General features: G+C 42.3%; 1 protein-coding gene across 3 annotated transcripts in view; it reads right to left on the bottom strand.

The window, feature by feature from the left end:
• Positions 1-14,391, bottom strand: part of TRIB2 (tribbles pseudokinase 2) — a 63,030-nt gene extending 48,639 nt beyond the window's left edge. The window contains exons 1-2 of one of the 3 annotated variants that reach the window (XM_044063947.1): positions 13,063-14,391; positions 10,092-10,384 (exon numbers count right to left, since the gene is read on the bottom strand). In XM_044063947.1, coding sequence (XP_043919882.1) covers positions 10,092-10,384; positions 13,063-13,335 — 566 coding nt within the window. In that variant the 5' untranslated portion in view covers positions 13,336-14,391. Of the gene's footprint in view, positions 1-10,091; positions 10,385-11,453; positions 12,077-13,062 lie in introns of those variants that run through there. The other 2 variants (XM_044063954.1, XM_044063963.1) reach the window with 2 other exon arrangements.
• Between the last annotated feature and the right edge of the window lie 4,810 nt (positions 14,392-19,201).

Raw genomic sequence — 19,201 nt, forward strand, 5'->3', positions numbered from 1 at the left:
GACACAAAGAGCTGTTCTGATTTTCTGAAAGGCTTTGTTCTGTCCAGATAATAATGGAGTTGTCTGTGGATGTCCAAGGAATGTAGTAATCTCTCCCCTTTGTTTTGAGGATTAGGAAGTAGGTAAGTGTATGGCCTGATTCAAAGCTACCCTGGATACCACTTTAGGCATAAAGGACGGGTTGGTTCATAAGGAAACTCTGTCCTGATGGAAGATGGTAAAAGGCTGCACAGCCATGAGAGCTTGTAGTTCTGAAACTCTACGAGCTGAGGTAATAGCCAGAAGGAAAGCTGTTTTCCAGGACAAATATTGCAAGTCTGATGAGGCAGCTGGCTCAAAGGGAGGCAAGGTCAGTTTTTCCAGAATGAAATTGAGATCCGAAGCAGGTATTGGTTGTTTCCTTGGGGGTCTTAGATTCTTAGCCCCTCTGAGGAACTGTCTTAAGAGAGGGTGAGAGAATAAGGGTGGATCAGTTTTCTATTCTGCAGAAATGGCTGAGGCATGGATTTTGGAGGAGGAGAATGAAAGTCCACTGCTTAGCAGCTCAGCTAGATACTGTAGTATTTGAGGTAAATTCAGTTTTCCAGGATCCTGGCCCTTTTTCTCATTCCAGACACAAAACAGTTTCCATTTTTGCGGAGTAAGCTTTTCTCGTTGACGGCCTTCTGGCCTCCAAAATTACATCCTGCACCTCCTTGGGGTGTAGGGTCTGTTGTGATGCTAAGGAATCTTCCATGTGGCTAGATCGAGTGTTTTTAGCTGGCTGTGAAGAGTTTTGAAGCTGTGCTGAGTCAGAAGAAGAGGCATTAGAGGCAGGATCCATGGTGGGGAATGCGTCAGGCTCCTCAGGAGTGGGTACCAGTGTTGTCTTGGCCAGTCCGGAGCAATGAGAATCATCTTTGGTCTGTCTGCTCTGGTTTTCAATAGAACTTTGGGCAGCAGAGGAAGAGGTGGGAAGGCATAAACTGTCATTGATGTCCAACTGAAAGAGAGAGCGTCCACTCTCCAGGCCTTTGGATGGAAAATCCTTGAGCAGAATTTTGTCAAATTGGTGATTTTTGTGGGAGGCAAACAGATCTATGTCTGGCCTTGGATGCAACTTCCATTCGTGTGGATCTGTCATATTTCTGCTTAGGTTGTCTGCCAGCGTGTTTTCCTTGCCTGGCAAGTACTGTGCTTGTAGTTCGATTTGTAAGTCCATGGCCATGTTCCAAAGTGACATGGCCAGTCTGCATAGGGGGTATGAATGTATTCCTCCCTGTTTATGTACCACATAACTGTGGTGTTGTCCATTCTTATCAATAGTTGACCTGGTTGCAGAAGGTCCTTTAAAGCTATAATAGCATTTATTACTGCTAGCATTTCCTTTTGATTGATGTGAAGGTGCTTTTCTTTTTGGGACCATTTGCCCTGAATGCACCGATCTGTCATGTGCGCCCCCCATGCGTAGTCCGAGGCGTCTGTTGTGATCTGATTTGCTTGAGGCTTGCTGAATGAAAGACCTGTGTTTGTTTGGCATGCTTGAGCCCACCACAGAAATTCCTTTTGTAGACATGGAATTAGTGGTATTATTGTTTCCAAACTGTGGCTGTGTTGAGCCCATATGTTTTTCAGATACCATTGAAGTTTCCTCATATCCCTGCAGGATTTTCCTTGCAGTCAGCCTGGTGCAATTTGCTAGTGCTCTGAAGTATTGAGTTAGTTGCCCCTGCTTCTCTGGCGTGAAGTAGGCCATCTGGGTGTTTGTGTCCAAGTTGGCACCCAGGTGTATCCCAGAGAGTTCAACAACATTATTACATAAGCCAGATGTTTCAGAAGAATGTGCGTGCTGTCCGCTTGGATCAGGCAGTTGTCCAAATAGGGGTATATTTGTATCCCTTGAAGTCTGCAGTAGGCAATTACTGATGCCAGGCATTTAGTGAATACTCTGGGTGCAGTAGATAAGCCAAAGGGCAATGCAGAGAATTGATAATGGGTTGAACCTGCAAGAAATCTGAGGTTTCTTCTGCAATTTTGTCTGATTGGGACATGCAGGTATGCCTCCTTGAGGTCCAATGTTACCAGCCAAGACTCCTTGCCCAGCATGGGAAGAAGTTGCTGTAGAGTGAGCATCTTGAATTTTGGTACGAGTAGAAATGTGTTTAGGATGGATAGGTCCGAAGCTTAACGGTGCGTTTGTTGAATGTAGCACAAAAGCGACAGACCGAGACGTCGTGGTCTGGGCCTAAACAAGGTATACAGAGGGAATGGAAATCCTTATGCGGTATTTGCTTCCCACATGAAATACAATTATTAACTTTGTCTGACATCGGTCTGAGGCAAGAAAAGTTTCCCCAATGGGGTACTTAGCTTTCAAGAAGACTTCGGTTTCAAAATTTTCGTAATTTCAGGAGCTGGCCGACCGGCACTTGCGAACTGCTTCTGCTTCGGGCACTGCGCGGCAAGAAAGACTGAAGAAAATGGCGTCGGCTGGTTCCTTTATACCCCTGTCGCACTGACGTCAGGGAAGAAGCGACGACAACCGACGCCGGACCTAGACTTTGGAATTCGGCAGACCGAGGACCCGCCTGACGGCAGGAGAACCCATCTGTTATGACTGCAGCTGTATGCACGATGAACATCATAAAGAAACATTCCCTTCCATGGAAATGATAGGGTGTCTGTCTTCCATGCCAGATGGCATGGCACCCTGGAACAGAAGACAGGAAGCTATCTGTTCAGAGGGGAGGCAAAAAGATCTACCTGAGGACTACCTCACCAATGCAAAATGTTCAGAAACATGTCTCTGTGAAGCATCCATTCATGAGTCCACGTTCTGGACCTGCTCAGAGCGTCTTCCACATTACTGTGCTATGAAGGAATGTACACAGCCTGAAGAGTTAACGGATAACTGACAGCCACTTCGCAAGCCTGAAGTAGCCATCCTACAGAGGTGGCAAGATTTTGTGCTCCCTTGCTTGTTGACATACTACATCACAGCAGTATTGTCTGTGTATGCCTTCAAGGGGCCTGCAGAGAACATGGTGTGAAAAGCCTGAATGGTCAGAATCAGAGCCCTCATCTCTGATGTTGATGTGGTTTGACTCCTGATAAAGAGGCCAAATACCCTGAACTTCCAGGTGTCCTAAACGTGACCCCACCCCATTGCCTGAGGAATCGGTGAACAGCTCTTGAAAAGAGACTGGAGGCTGAAAGGGTCGGCCCGAGTTGAGAGGGGAACTATTGAATCCATCACTCAAATTCTTTCTTGAGACAGGGAAAGAAAGGTACGCTGAAAGTCGGATGGTGATGCTGAAGCAGCCAAACTGACTTGAGGTGCCACTGATGTTTCCATATGTGCAGTCTGGCAAGAGGAAGCATCAGAATAGGAGAAGCCATGAATCCCAAGGCCCAAAGAAATTCCCTGGATGGCATGGCCATCAGGAGAAGAAAGAGTGAAAGACTGTCAATGAAAAAACCTTTAGAGGCAGAAGACAGGCCAACATAGGCACCATCTGAATCCTGCAACCCAGATACACAGGATCCTGAGAAGGGATCAGGACAGACTTTCGGGAAGTTAATAGTAAACCCCAGACTTTGAAGACAAATGGTGAATTGCAGATCCTGCAACAATTGACTGAAAAAAGGTGCCTGAAGCAACAGGCCATCTAGATAAAGAAAATATATGAATGCCTTAGTGCCTGCAGAAGGCAATCACAGGAGTCAGGCATTTTGTGAAAACCCTTGGGAAAGCAGAGAATTGAAAATGAGAAGAAGAAACAGAGAAATGTAAAAACTTTCTGAATATAGGGTGAATAGGGATATGATGCAAGCATCTTTCAGATCCAGAGACACCAGGAAAGCTTGGGGTAATAAAAGACGACCCTACAACTTCTGGAAAATGAGAACGTTGCTCTAGAAGAGGTTGAGGAATCCCTGAAAGAGGAGGGAGAGATTTCCATACCAGTGAGTAACCCAGAAGGATGATGGAAAGAACCCAAAAGTCTGAAGTGACGAGATGCCAATATGGGAGACAAAGGGAGAGGTCCAAGGGACAAAGAAACCTGTGCTAACGATGGGGGGGCAAACTGTCAAAGAGAAGTGGACTTATCAGATAAAGGAGGCTTCTGGGCCAAAGAAATTTGAGAAGCCTTAGTAGGGGGAGCACCTCCCACCCTTTCTGCCCTTAGACACCTGCCAGGGCTGCCTGTGAACAAAAGCAGACCAAGGAGGACAATTCCTCTGGAATTTAGGTCTAGGAGAGACAAACATACATTTAAGGTCTTGCAAGGCTTTGCTTTTCTCTTGAAGAGACTTAAAACAAGTCGGCAGCAGCAGACCCAAAAAGATGAGTATTATCCAAAGGAGTATCCGACAACTTGGCTTTAACATCCTCAGGAAGAGACTGGAGATAAAGCCAAGAACAACGCCTCATGGTGGGCCCAAACACCACAACCCTAGAAGAGGCATCAGCAGCATTACAGCTACACTTAATAGAGTGGGGAGCCACTTGAGAAGTAGAACCCCAAAAAGATAAGGCAAAGGATTTTCTATCAGAATCAGGGACTGTAGAGATAACCTGACTAGCCTGAGCTATCAAGGCCAGAAGCATACCTGACTGTGTGGGTCTGATAATTAATAGCCCTAAAGGCCAAAGTAGAAGCAGTGTAAACCCTCTTGCTTATCCTCTCCGTTACCCTGCTATCCTTACCAGAAGGTAAATGTTTAGAAGACAGCAAAAGTTTAGAAGGCTTGCCAGAAGAGAATGATGCCACAGCAGGATCAGCAGAAGGAGATTTAAACAGAGAAACAATCTTCAGGAACCTTATAAAAGGAGGATGAGAATCAGGAGAAGGAGACTGGGAAGCAGCAATGAAAGTAACAAGACAGCCAACACAGAAGGAACTGCTAAAGGTTTAGGAGTATCCACCTGAAGCAACATGTAATATCTCCTCTGAATATCAGACACTCGAGAAGAATGCCACTAAAAATTCCATCATCCTAGAAATTGTGCACCCAAAGGACAATTCCTCGAAAGGATTCTCAGGATTAAAACTCCTTGTCATTAGAACCATAAGCCAAAGACGAAGGCATCCGAGAAGAATAGGGCAAAGACCCCTCACCAGAGAATCCTAATCCAAAGAATCTGGTTCCCTAAACTTGTTTGCCCAAGGAGCAGTGGAGAATTAAGCCCATTGAGGAGGCTTCAGGGCCATTAACTCATTCACTCCAAAGGAGCTCAGGAAGTGTGCAATGTAACCTCCAATGGGCAGAGCCTAAGGCTTTTGATAATTTATGTCCTCACATTTCAAACAAATGTCCATATCTCTGGAACCACAGGAATTATGAAAGAAGTATAAGTGGCAAACTCATCAGCACAAGCTATTTTTTTTATAGTGCTAGTAATCTTTAGGTTCTAGGTATTAAACCAAATTTTATAAGTCACAGTAAACACTAACAATTACATTTGTAATATTCGGTGAACAACTTAAATCTCTCTGCATTCACTCAAATTACACACATACTGTCACAGGAGCATTTTATTCATCTAGCTGAGAGCTTTCATATGGGGCTAAGGAATTCTGTGTTACTTGGTTGCACAGAAATTTAGAAAAATGTGAAAATTATATCTATATGAATAAAATATCTATTTACTTGCACAAGACAGAGGTCAAATATTAATGCAGTTGAGTTTCCCCACTGTGTAAGCTTTAGGATGAAATCTTTTAAAACATTGTACATAGCATGGTTTTGGAATTATTGATGCAAATATTAACAAGCAACATTTGACACCTGGAGGTGTCAGTAGAAGTTAATTTGATGTAATGAGTTAAGGAAAAGAACAAGCCCTGAGTAAACTTTACTCCCTTTGACTGTTCAAAGGAGAAACTGAAACATGGTTCAGCTTTCGTCATTTCTTAGAGTGGACATCAGCTGTAAGAAATACCAAAGGTTCCGACCCATGGCAAGATTTGAAAAGGGAACCTGGGGTTTCCTCTCTGATCAATATGTGCAAAATCCCTCTAGGACCCTCTTAGATAGGCAACCATAGTTCCCCCTCGACGCCTGGAGCAAACGCCTGCAAAGCCTCAGAGGATATGCGAAAAGACGGAGCTAGGGCAGCCTCCATCAGGGTCATGGCAGAGGAATCTGATGTAAACACCAAATGACCTACAGAGCTATCATCTGCTTCTACAGGGATGTCTGGTGGTGGCTGGACAGCTAAAGAATCTGACAAGAGACTTCTAGAAAAAAAATGTTAAATACAGTCGAAGAATAAAACCAGCAGATGATCTTCTAAGAAGGGTTCCTAATGTTAAATTGCTTCTTTTTATGGACAATGCTGTTGTCTGAAAGGAGTATGGGAGCATTTTTAACTGTGACTAAAGGTCTTCATACCTTATATCTGCCTGTCCTCCCTTCATATAGGATTATGTATGCATTCTTGCTTAGTGGTATCATTATCATTTTACTGCATGACTTACTGTGCTTAATATCATCAGAAAGCAATATATTGCACATCATAAAAATACAGGTTGCTTTGTTATTACCATTCACACGATTTAAAAAGACACTGCATCTTAAGTTAAAATAGCAGATACCTCAAACACCTACAGTGAAACAGTGAAACAATGATGCATGCTGCTCAACTCCAGCTAACTGCAGGGATACAACTATGTGCAGGCTGCATAATAATACATGTAAAGCATACATACATTTTTTTTCAAAAACAGCCACAGTAATTGGCATGTATACTGATGTGTTTTGCCTATGCAGCATAGTTTGGTACATGAAGGATTATCAATGCGACATGAATCTAGGACTCCTCTGGCACTGTCAAAGGAAGTAAACTAGCTGCCAGCAGTACAGTATAGTAGTAAAACTAGATAAATAAAGAAAACAAGCACTTATTAAATTCTGCCTATCCCAACATGAAAAACAAGCAAATGAAAAAGTTTTCAAGTAGAGCCAAATGTACTGCTCAGTGGAAACATTTAACACAGTTTAAAATGTAATCAAGGCAGTGCAGGGGTGTCAAGTGGCAGATATACTGCTGCCTTGCAGGACTTGTTCCCCAGTTTGGTTCTCAAGCTGAATGTGTTCTGTACAGTGTGTGTGTGTGTGTCCTCAGTGTTCATGCCAGCTTCTGCTGTGACAGCTAATTTCCTACCACATCCCAAAAACATACTGTAGGCGAAATGACCACCATCTCAATTTGCCTATATGTGTATGGCCTTGCACTCAAGTGACTGCTGGGATAAGCTCCTAATTCACTGAGACCATATATTAGACTAAACAAGTAATCAGGAAATAAACGCATGAACGACAAAAATTTAAAACAACAAAAACCTAAAAGAAGAAACCACTGCCTCCTTTACTTTATTCTTAATTAATTTATTTATTTTATTTGAATAATATGGAAGAATTCTTTCCAATCAATTAACAACTGCAACTGTCTAGGGATATGCATTTTAATCAGTGGTTCATTTTTAACCCCCTTCCAAACCTGCATGTAAATCTTTCTATACATTACGCCTTAAAAATGGCCATGCACAGACTCGCCCCCCTCCCATGTCTCCTAAGACTGCTATCCCAACATACACAATACACGAAGTCCGAGGGGAATACGTATTATCACAGCAAACCAAACAGCAAGAGAGCTGTAATGGCATATAATTTGTTTTGTATTGCATCCTTTGGAGACTTCAAATTACAGACAAGAATCGCTTCACCCATAATCACATAAAATGCTAGAGGGATCAGTCAACCCTCCTAACACGCAATCCTGCCGGAACTCAAACACCTGAGCACGTCCAGTCTTTTACAATACAAACAGTCTGTAGGCAAATACATTAAAATTCATACCTCAGACCTTACTGATTTACAGTCCACAATAAAAGGAATTACTATGGAAAATGCATTACTCTCATGCAAACAGATGCAAACAGGTGCACAAGCAACTCAAAAGTAGCATTCAGGACGTAGCAGGATTAAGAAAGAAAGCACCGTCAGGTGACCCACTACTCTGAACTTCTGCTTTTATTCACTCAGAGATGACCTGCCTGTACATTCCAAAGTCACAGCTCACCCACGTCTCAAAGTGTCACTTTGTAAAATTGCTTTGTATTATTGAATACATGTTAACAGTTTGCACACATTTCATAATGCTTGTTTAAACTGAAAAAAAAAATCATACGGAATTCCTAGAACTAGAGCATCACATGGCACTAATAATGCAATGTTAAGAAGGCTTAGCTTGTACAATCTTCTCTGAAAGATCCAAGAAGCTTATTCAAGAATTTGCTGAGACAGTGCATTACTTTTGTAACACGTGGCGCACATGAATACAGAGATTATGTTCAGTCTAACTGCCCTCTCATGTTATTCACTTCATAGCAACTAAGTCACAAATAGTGTGGATATGGGAAAACGTGATTTCTTACAGGAAATATACCAAGTCTTCCTTTATTTCACAGCCAGGCAAATGTGTTCCCAAATATTACTCCCCATGGTCTATTTGAAAAATGATGGGATGCACCATCTTCTTAATACACTGTCCTATGTAGGTTACATTAAACCATGAAGTAAAAAATGGAACACTCCTGTTTCCATCATAATTACTATTAATTCAATACTATCATGGCTGACTCCTCCAACAAAGGATATAATAAAATCACTAGAGTAATCTTCAACGGTTTAAAGAATCACAAACCATCATAAGGGCACCTTTTTGGGCTGCTGTCCCTTTAAGCAGAAACCTCCAACCAATAAACTGCCACGGTCCTCGCATTCATACAATGTGTAAACAGAATGTAGTGTGACACCCCTTATGTAATCCAAGAACTCCTAACATAAAAACTGAATTCAGCCAAAAAAGAAAGACTGTACAATATTCCAGGAAAATATCTTGGACAAGACTTGAGTGATAAGGAGCCACCCACAGGCACACTGGTTTGTTATGAAGGATTCTTTAGTGACTTTGTTAACAGTGAAAGAGTAGCTGAAACAACTTGTGATATCAGCAGAATACCACGCCAGACCCACAGGCCCTTTTAAGGACTGCAACAGAAATGCTTGCAATTCATATTGCAATATCATCACTGTGCCCCTGCCGATCAGAATATTTAAGAAATCACCACTATATACTAATATTTAAGAAATCACCACTATATACTATATAAACTGAACAGCAATTGTATAAAGAAAATTCAGTCTCCATTTTACACGTTGTGGCATTTAACTCCTGCAAAGTACAACAGTGCTGCCTATGGATGATTTGGGCAGACCACAATGCACATAATGACCCTTACATGTTTATACATTGGGGTCCTTGGACCAGTTCCCTTACCCCATTAAATATGGGTATATAAATAACAAATCTGAGACAACATAAAACTGAAAGCCAGCAGCTATGTTGCTAAAACAAAATGTCTCTCATTACAAGATTCCACTTGCATCTCCAGGTAACCAAGGGCACAGGGAACTCTCCATGGAGCATGCACAGTCCATTCTCTCCTGCTGGTAATTTGGTGAAGCATAAGACAAACATATTGGGCTACACAGTTCAGAAATTTTCCAAAAATATTAACTTACGTGACGTCAAGACGATCTCATGCTGTCAGTTTACAACAGATGTGGAACTAAAACTGACTTGCATTAACTTTTTAAATCCAAAAGGAATGTGTAAAGCAAAGTTCCTGTAAACTGAAGGCAGCACAGCACAATCCATCCCAGTAACTACACATTCTGTGGAAGGGTCCAGAAAAATGACAAAGCTTATGTTTTCATACAGGTCTTATCAACCATATAGAGCATTTATTTTTAATTTACTACCATGTTTGAAAAAAAAAAAAATGCCTTACAAGTGTATGTAATCCACAGCCTGAATTAACGTATGTCTTAAGTCATGAAGGTGGTCACACAAGTGAATGTAAATCAATTATTAATTACATATTAAATTAATCTGGATGACTTTCATTAAGTGCAATGAAAAGCCAGTGCATTTGTCAGTATTTGGGCTGAATGGGTAGTAGACAAAAACTGCAAAAGAAAACAGAGCACTTAAACAGTTTATTAGTTAACCCCTATTCCACACTTAACAGATTACTTACCTCTCTTCATCTTTAAATACGAACTTCCTCAGCTTGAGATCTCGCAATACCAGTCCATGGTTATGGCAGTGCGCCACTGCAGAAACTATCTGATAGAACAGTCTAGCAGCTTCCTCTTCTTTGAGTTTTTTGCAGGTGCGTACAAATGAATGCATGTCCCCATGACTTCTTTCAAAGAAAACGTAGGCATTTGTCTCACCAAGAAGAATTTCAGTAATCTGATTAATATTGTCTTGCGGAGATAAGCAAAAATGAGGTGCTAACAACTCCCTGTACCTGCCAACATCAAATACCTAAAAAGAAAAAGAATCATAATACGGATTAATTTTTGTTTACAGCAATGTGACAGAACATTACGAAAATACACAAGTATTTCTTGGAATGCAGTCTTGGGTAAATCTGATGTTAAATGCGCTGCAGGGGGTGCACAATTATGTCATGTTTTAACTTAAATATAATATACCAGACAATTATTTGAAAGAAAAACAGGCAAATGCATGCCACATGTAGATGGAAGCCTTGAACACACAAGTGCACAAAGGAAAGCAATGCAATGTAATCACAGGTTTCACAAGTAAGAACAAGGAGCATAACAGATAAAATTTCTCCCTGCCTTATTGGACTCCCCTGTGTGAACATGGCTGCAACAAACAGCACGCATGCTTTGGTAGAAGGATATTTTCATTGTTGCTATAACACAAGGCATAAGACTCAAATGCTACACCGACTTAGGCTGCTTATCCTATAGGCCATAAACTTGCAATGGAATGCAACAAATTAAAAACATCTTTCTTAATGTGCCAAAACACTGCAGGCAAACATGGTTTCACATTTAAAATAATCCATACATGAGAAATTTATGCCATTTAAGTTTAATTGTAGCACATAAATGTCACTATAACTCTTGGAAATCGTGTATGATACTAACATTCTGTCGGTTTTCATGAAAGTCTGATATAATGAAAACGAGTACACAATTATTTATCTGACTGACCCACATGCTTTAAGTAACCACAGATGACTGACCCACATGCTTTAAGTAACCACAGATCTGAGACTGTAATGTCTCACATTATTCAGTGACCACTCCAAAACAAACGGCATCAACAAAATTTGGAAGATGCAAGACGCACAGTATGAAATAAGGAAGGGGCATGCATGTGTGTATGTTTTGGGAGAGGGGAGGTTTGCCACAGTACCATAATTCGCCTTTTTCAAGGAATGCGTAGGGGGGGGTGGCATACTGTAGAACTTAAGTGAAATGACCAAGCGTAATGTTGAGACGGCAAGGCTGCACAAACATCTAAGTGCCAAAGACATTATACACCGACAGTAAATTACCACTAATTGAATGGTACGTACATATACCACACACACAGCAGTTTTGCTTACACCTTAAGTTGACATGCTGGTAATCTAACAGTGTAGATGACACTTAGATAACCGACATGCTTCCAGGTTCATCCCTTTACTTCTGCCGGTTGCTACCCTTTGTTATGAAGAGGAAAAAGGACCGTGATTCCCAACTTCATAAAAAAATTAGGATATATACCATTACGTAATAGTAAATCACCTACGATGGCACAATACAGAAGCAGCGTTTGGCTAGCTGCTTTATCAGTCTCACCCCGGCGATCTATAAAATGTCTTTTACTTATAGCCCGCACCTATACCCTATCCCCCGACGTGCAAATAAATGAAATGGTCATCCAGCAACTGCCAAGGAAGCAAGTCCTGTGGTGGAATGACGTCCAGATTTGTTACGCCCGTTGCTTGCTGGGATACACAACTCCACCACGACCCTGTTAAGAATACAGCGGGTACGTGAAAATTAATGAATGTGTAGGGTATCGTGCGGGGCGAAACAAGGCGGCGTACGCTATCGGAAAGCTCGCAAAGAAGCAATTGTCCAATACTGTGAAATAGACGTTTTCCATTATCTGTTAAATGAAGAGGCATTTTAATCCACCTAGTATGTGGTTGCAAAGTTGAATAAAGAGGCACGAAGAGACGAGAGTCAGAGCAGCGCCGCATGCTTCCTGAGCCAATGCCCCCCCCCCCCCAATAAAGAAACGTGTCCCAAGCTGTACAGAGATATCTCAATATATCCCTTCGCAGAAGTTTTAACGACATAAGCAATATACTCCATACTCAACTGTCCACATTTTTGCCTCATATTATATTTTGGGGTGTTCCTCGGTCATGAAATTTGCTGTTTTCTGGCAAATCACTGAAATTATCTGAGGACTGAAGTCACCAAATAATGACATATATTTGAGTTTCAGACTTCAAACCTCTCAGAAAAAAATGTATGTTAACATAACAAGCCCTGTTACTTTAGCAACTTCCTAAGTTTAGAAGAACAACGTTTACAATATGTCCCTATTTGGGGGCCTTTGTTTCCCCCATTTTGTCAGGCTTTGTCCAGATTGCTTGCACTAAGAGACTGATAAGCAGGATATACTTACTCAGTGGAGGGAGGTTGGTGGGGGCATGCTGCACTTCCAAATGGGGCTCGATTTGGGGGAGCATTCTACAAAACTAATATAAGAATTATTACGCACACGTGGGGATGGCAAACGGTAAGTAAACTTTCGGTCTGGAGTGGACGTCCTAATCTCAACCACCAATGTTTGCTCACAATTGGAACTTTAGCGTGGCTTAAAAAAAGAGCAACCAAATACAATAGGAATTCAATAATCAGAAACAATAATAAGCTGCACAGAGGTTCACGGCTGGGTGAAAACTGCACACACAGACAACACACACCTGCATGCATTGAATGAACAATGCTGGAAAGAAGAAAGCACACCAATGCAGCACCATGCACACCAACACCGCTCAGGTAATTTGCATACTATGCTTCAAGGACAATACTAAAGACAAAGGACATTGACTCAACCAAGTCTTGGCAAGGACCGGCACTACCAAAGACGTTATGATCAAAAAACGACAAAGTCTACAACACTACCTTGCAGACCAGCTGCTCTCCATTATGCAAATGCACTGCTCGGAAAACGTTGTCTCCCTCAAGGGGCTCCAACAACAAATAATTCCCAATTTGTGATACGCAGTGGGACGAATTCGGGGTCTCTGGAGGGCTGGGGGAGCCTAAATTCGGACTGAAACTGTGACTGTTCGATTCCAGAGTCCGGATGCAGGATACCTCCTCCAACTCTTGACTTTTATGTCTTGATCGCCCATATCGCGTAATGCTAATAGGGTTGGATCTTGGTATGTTCATGAGTAGGGACGCTTAAAACCAGAGACAAAAAACAAAAACAACTGGCTTTTTCGCGTTTGCAGGAAAAAAAATCTTCCAACCGCACCACTGATCGACGTAATGTGTCTACTGCTGCATACAATTCCAGATGGTCTGCACCTTTTTTGTATGACAGATCTGAAGTGCCCTCAGTTCTTTACTGCAAAGGATTAACAGTCAGAATATTAGCTTATTAAATAATAAAAAAAACATCAATTTGAAAAACAACAGTTCTAGAACACAAGATGAATTAAGTAGCTCTCGGCGCCTGCAGTCCTTCTAATGCGTGCTCAGTTGCCAATACAAACAAAGGGCATATGCGTATTTCCTCGAAGTAACTAGGCTGGAATGGCACCGGTGCATATGGGGTTACCGTTCCTTACAGATGTCCTCTGAGCTCCATTTCCACTTGGCAATACTTTTATTAAACTGGGGGTAACAACCAGGTGATTACAGTAACGTAGATCTTTCAAAATGCGCTGTAGGCGGCGATGAAAACTCTTTCTACAATGCACAAAACAATTCCTTAAAATAAAATTACAACAATACTGCGGGGGGGGGGGGGTCGTCCTTCGATGCCTTAACAATAGGTCTCTCGAAAAAATGCACGAGCAAAACACAGCAAATAAATGAGAAAATAGCTGTCAAATGCAAAGCTGGCAAAGTGCATTCAAGGGCAAGTCAAGCTCAGTGGTTGCCGATTTTTAAACAGACACAGTCTTTGTAGGCCTCCCGGCATAAAATTCAGTGACAGAATAACTCCCGAATTTTGGTAAGGAAGCTCCAGGCTTTTATGAATTGTACTGGACGCAAAAGCTGCAGCCCAAAAGCCGGCTTCTTGTGAGTGGAAAGAAGGGATGGCCGACTGATCCGGGGCCGATCCCTTTCAGCAAGCCATCTTCTCCCGCGATGTATTAATAGTATTTACGTGGCTGGGAATTTCTCTCCCTCGTCAATGACAGCAGTACATTCACACTAATTCTCAGTGCGAGGGCTGCCTGAATGCTTCGCTCCCCCTTCTCCTTCACTAACCAAAGAGAATGAATCCCGCCTTCTTCCTCAGGAATGAGCTCCTATTTGGCTTGGGGTCAGTCAGTCACATAAACGTCATAAGATTCTTAATGGAAAAGGTTGAGAATTCAGGACGTTATGTATTAGCATCGTGAAATTCGTAATTCTACAAAGTTGCCGGGTGGTGGCGCCGAACCAAACTTGTGGTGGCAAGTACTTTACTGGTGAAATAAGGTGATGCAATTATTAATGTTGCGCTAGTGGAGGTTCCTTTTCTCGTGTAACATTCTGCCCATTGTAGTAATTGTAGTACATTTCGGCCGTTTGCAAAAATGCTGAAAATAGGCTTGATTCCGTTATCTCCACTTGCATTACATTAGCGTTTCTTGCTGCATATCCTCTTTTCACGTACGTACTAAATAGAACGTGGATGTACTGTATACAGATTGTCATTTGGCACTGTAAGTTCCATTTCTTGGCAAGGCAGCACAGTCAGCATACCACTCAACTGTCCAGTTTTTCGCAGAATCAGGAGCGGCCCTAGGTCAACTGGTGCCCTAGGCAAAAGGGCTCCACGGCGCCCCCCCCAACACATTACCTGGTACCCCATATCCTGGTCTACCTACACCAGATAAATGCTGGAAAAGTGCCCCTGCTAGACCGGCGCCCTAGGCATTTGTCCAGATTTGACACAAAGAGGTTGAGAGGTTTGCAGTAACCTCACAACGTCTATAGTCCCATAGGTCAGGGTCAGAAGTATCAGAAGCTGCTGAAGGATGAGGTATATATCTGTTTATATCTATATATATATATATATATATATATATATATATGTATATATATATATATATATATATATATATATATATATATATATATATATCTTTTTCCTCTATCTAGCTATCTATCTAAACGTATAGTTTTATAGATCTCAACCTTCCATTCCAAAATGAAAACCAATACTTCTCAAAATGTGGAACACTTACTAACAGCGGCAATATTGTAGTTGAGGGCCTCACCAGATGTGCAGTAGCAGGCCCCACGCAAAACCCATCCTCGTGATATGTCATTCATGAATATGCATTCCCTCCGAATGTACAACCAAAGAAAGTGCACTGACGTGTAATATGACAGTAAATGTAACAGTAAACTGTTACCAACATCTGTAATTGACAAGTTTTATTGCACTATAATATATACTATAATCAGCAAAGAAACAACACTGTCAAAACATGTCATCAGGCTTCTTACTGTGTAGCATTATAGTTCTCTTTGTCGGAATGCGATGGTTCACTGTCCCAATTAATATCCAAACGGACTCTTTTTGGTGCAGGTGTCACAGCCGACTCTTCCTAAGTATCATTGGCAGGACCTTTAATATTTTGATATCATGTATGCACAAGCAAAATAAATATGCAGACCAGGTTGTCACTCAATTTGCGACACTCCCACTTCTGCGCAAAATGAACTGATGAGGCCCTCAACTACAATATCGGCCTAACAGCTTACTAGGAAACACATATGATTGTTACATTTTATTTTATACATATAAAAGTTATTTTAATTAGTATGATTCAGTACTACTTAGGAATTTCAGTACAAAAATATCCTAGTACTGAATGTGTGGCAAGCCCTTTCAATCTGTAACATACTCAAAATGAGAATGCTCAACATAATGCGGTAGACTTGAGAGGTATCATATATGTTGTTGTTGTATCTTTCGGCTTTTCCCGGTTAGGGGTCACCACAGCAGAACTCCGGTCTGCTAATGATTGGCAGCAGATTTTTACATACCGAGTTGCCAGCCCTGACGTACAACCTTCAATGAAGGTACACCCATTCACACATGTTTCCACACAGAAGATGCTTTAGCTGAGAATCGAACAGGACAACACCTTACTGTGAGGTGACAACGCTAGCGCAGCACCACCACTGCAGTACTGAGAGGTATAGGTTCATAGGTTCATAGGTTCATACTAAGCTATCTACCATAGGGCATTTATAAGCCTAGCCAGACTTGTGTGGCTTTCACCACCCCTTAGGTTGAAGAATACTATACCCATTAGTTTGCCGTGCCTCTGTCCAGCAGTGATACAGAGATGATCCCCGGGGTAAACCTACGATCTCCCATCCACTGGTCAAGATTCCTCTTGAACAGAGCCAGCGAGGTGCTCTGTCTCACATGGACTGGGATTCTGTTCCACAGCATAGGGAGTCTCTGGGTGATGAATCTGTCCCTCCAGCACGTCCTATTTATATGCATTTTGAGTTTTAAGTCTCTTGCTCTTGTGGCTCTGGTAGATTTGGATTTTTTGAGGTGGAGCATATCCATTAATTCCGGGTTGGACATGGCCTTGTATGTCAGGCACAGGTCACCTTGAGCAGACGGTATGCGACTGAACAGAGCTGGAGTTTCTTCAGTCGGGCAGCATATGGCATATTTTTGAGCCCCTTTATCCTTTTGGTGAGGAACGTTTGGGGTCTTTCAATTGCTGCAGGTGTCAGGTAAGATACATTCCGAATGGGGCATTGTACTCAATCATTGGTCTGATAAGTGAAGAGTACAGGGGAACAATGACCTCCCTTGATCTGGATGTGAATCCCTTCATAATCAGGTGGGCAATGTAGAAGGTCCTCCTAACCACTTTGGCAATGTGAGTGTCAAAAGAAAGGTTACTGTCAACTTGGGTCCCCAGGTCCCTGATAACCTCTTCTGTGCTTAATGGATTGCCACCTGTGTGGTAACTTGGGGTTAACTTGTTTTTACCAAAGGGTATGTCTATACATTTTTTGGCATTTAGCTTAAGGCCATGGCTCTGGCACCAGTTATCCATTTCTATGAGACCTCTCTGAAAGATATCTGTGTCTGATGGATTTTCAACTATGGCGCCCAGTTTGCAGTCATCTGCAAACTTTGTCAGCCACAATCCTCCTCTGTTTGCCTGCACTTCTGAAAAGTAGATGCCAAACAAGAGGGGGCCCAGGACTGAGCCCTGTGGGACACCGCTTGTGACCGGCTTGGAGTCTGACATGGCACCAGCAACTCTAACCCTGTGGGTACTGTCCTTGAGCCAGTTTGCAACCCATCTTGTGACATATGGGTTTACATTTAAGCTGGTGAGCTTTTCTATGATAGCCGAGTGGGGTATTATGTCGAAAGCTTTTGCAAGGTCAAGGTAGGCTGTGTGAACTGCCTTACCCTCATTAATGGCCTTGGTGACTGTTTCAAAAAAGTCGACCAAGTTCAAGAGGCATGATCTGCCCTTGACAAAGCCGAATTGGGTAGGATCCATTGTCTGTAGGTCCCCTATGTCTTTATTTATGAGTTCCATTATGATCCTCTCCATAGCTTTGCAGACCAGGCTTGTTAAGCTTATGGGGCGGTAATTACCAGGGTCCGTAGAAGCACCGCCTTTGTGGAGTGGGATCACAGTTGCTGTACGCCACTCTTTGGGTACGTATCCTGTGGTAAGGCTAAGATTAAACAGCAGCCTTATGTGTGGGTTTAGTTCCTCATTGAGTTCGTGTAGCACACAGCCGGGGACACCATCCGGTCCCATTGATGCTGTGTTTTTAGCTTTAGAGAGAGCAGCTCTCACTTGGGCATTTGAGATGATTGGGAGGCTACACTCTGCTGGGATAGATATTTCTCCTTTTGGGGGGGATGGAGGGGAGAAATTTTCACTGAACCTGTCTGCCAGTATGTTTGCAATGTCTGTGGGTTCAGTGGTTTTTGTATCATTTTGGACTAATTCTGAGCATATCTGGGAGTTTCCACCCAGATTTCTAACATAGCTAAAGAAGGCCTTATGATTGTCTTTTGAGTCCTTGGCAATTTTTCTCTCAAAGTTGGCCTTGGATGATTTTATGAGTGATCGTAGTTTTTTACTAGTATTGATCAGAGATGTCTTCCCTTTTAGGGATTTTGCTCTATCTTGTAGTAGCTTTCTCCTCTTGTTGTAAAGTTTGTTTATGGCTGGGGTCCACCAGATCGGGCGCTTGCCTTTGGTGGAAAGGGTCTTGATTTTATTTGGGATTGCTTGATCCATGCAATCCTGGAGGTGCTCGTAGAAAGCATTTGTAAGGGATTCAGCAGCGTGGGTTGTGGTTTCCAATGGCTCAGGGGCCTTGAAGGATACCACACCAGTCTTAAGAAGTGTGAAGTTGGCTTTTGAGAAGCTCTTCACTGTGGTCTTTTTTTTGTGGGTGGGGGCGGGATGTGGATCTCCAGTGAGATTAGTTTATGGTCTGATCTCACCAATGAGGGATATACTTCCGGTGTGGAGCATTTTGTCCCCATGTTTGTGATGATCAGGTCTAGTATATTTTCACCTCTTGTGGGAATGGTGACAAGTTGTTCCATAGCATTTGAGTTTATGAACTCCAGGAACCTTTGGGCTAGGGTATTGGGGCTTGAGTAATGTTCCCAGTCTATGTTTGGGTAGTTGAAGTCACCCAATATGATGGTGTTTGGAGAGACATTTATACTCTCCAGTGACTTCAGGAAGGCTGTTTAACCAGGGAACTTCAAAAGAGCTAGAAATGGTCCAAAATGACCAATTACTACAGCTTCTTGTGCTGAGGTCACTTCCCTCAAGGACAGGTAGGCTATTCAAGGCTCCCCACTCCCACTGGTGAGCTAAGAAACTTCCTTCTATCCAAGTAAGGCAATGGATAACACAGGAACTACAACACAGCCCAGGATACAGCAAGGCCTGTAAACTGGTCTAACTAGTTTAGGAGAGGCAGGAAAACAAGGAATATTTTTTGTTTTTTTGTTTTTAAATAGAAACACACAGAAATGCAGAAAAGGCAATAAGTCAGTAGTACAGGCTAG

The sequence above is a fragment of the Protopterus annectens genome, chromosome 1.part0, assembly GCF_019279795.1.
Source record: "Protopterus annectens isolate FY-2018-M chromosome 1.part0, PAN1.0, whole genome shotgun sequence".
Taxonomy (NCBI): domain Eukaryota; kingdom Metazoa; phylum Chordata; order Ceratodontiformes; family Protopteridae; genus Protopterus; species Protopterus annectens.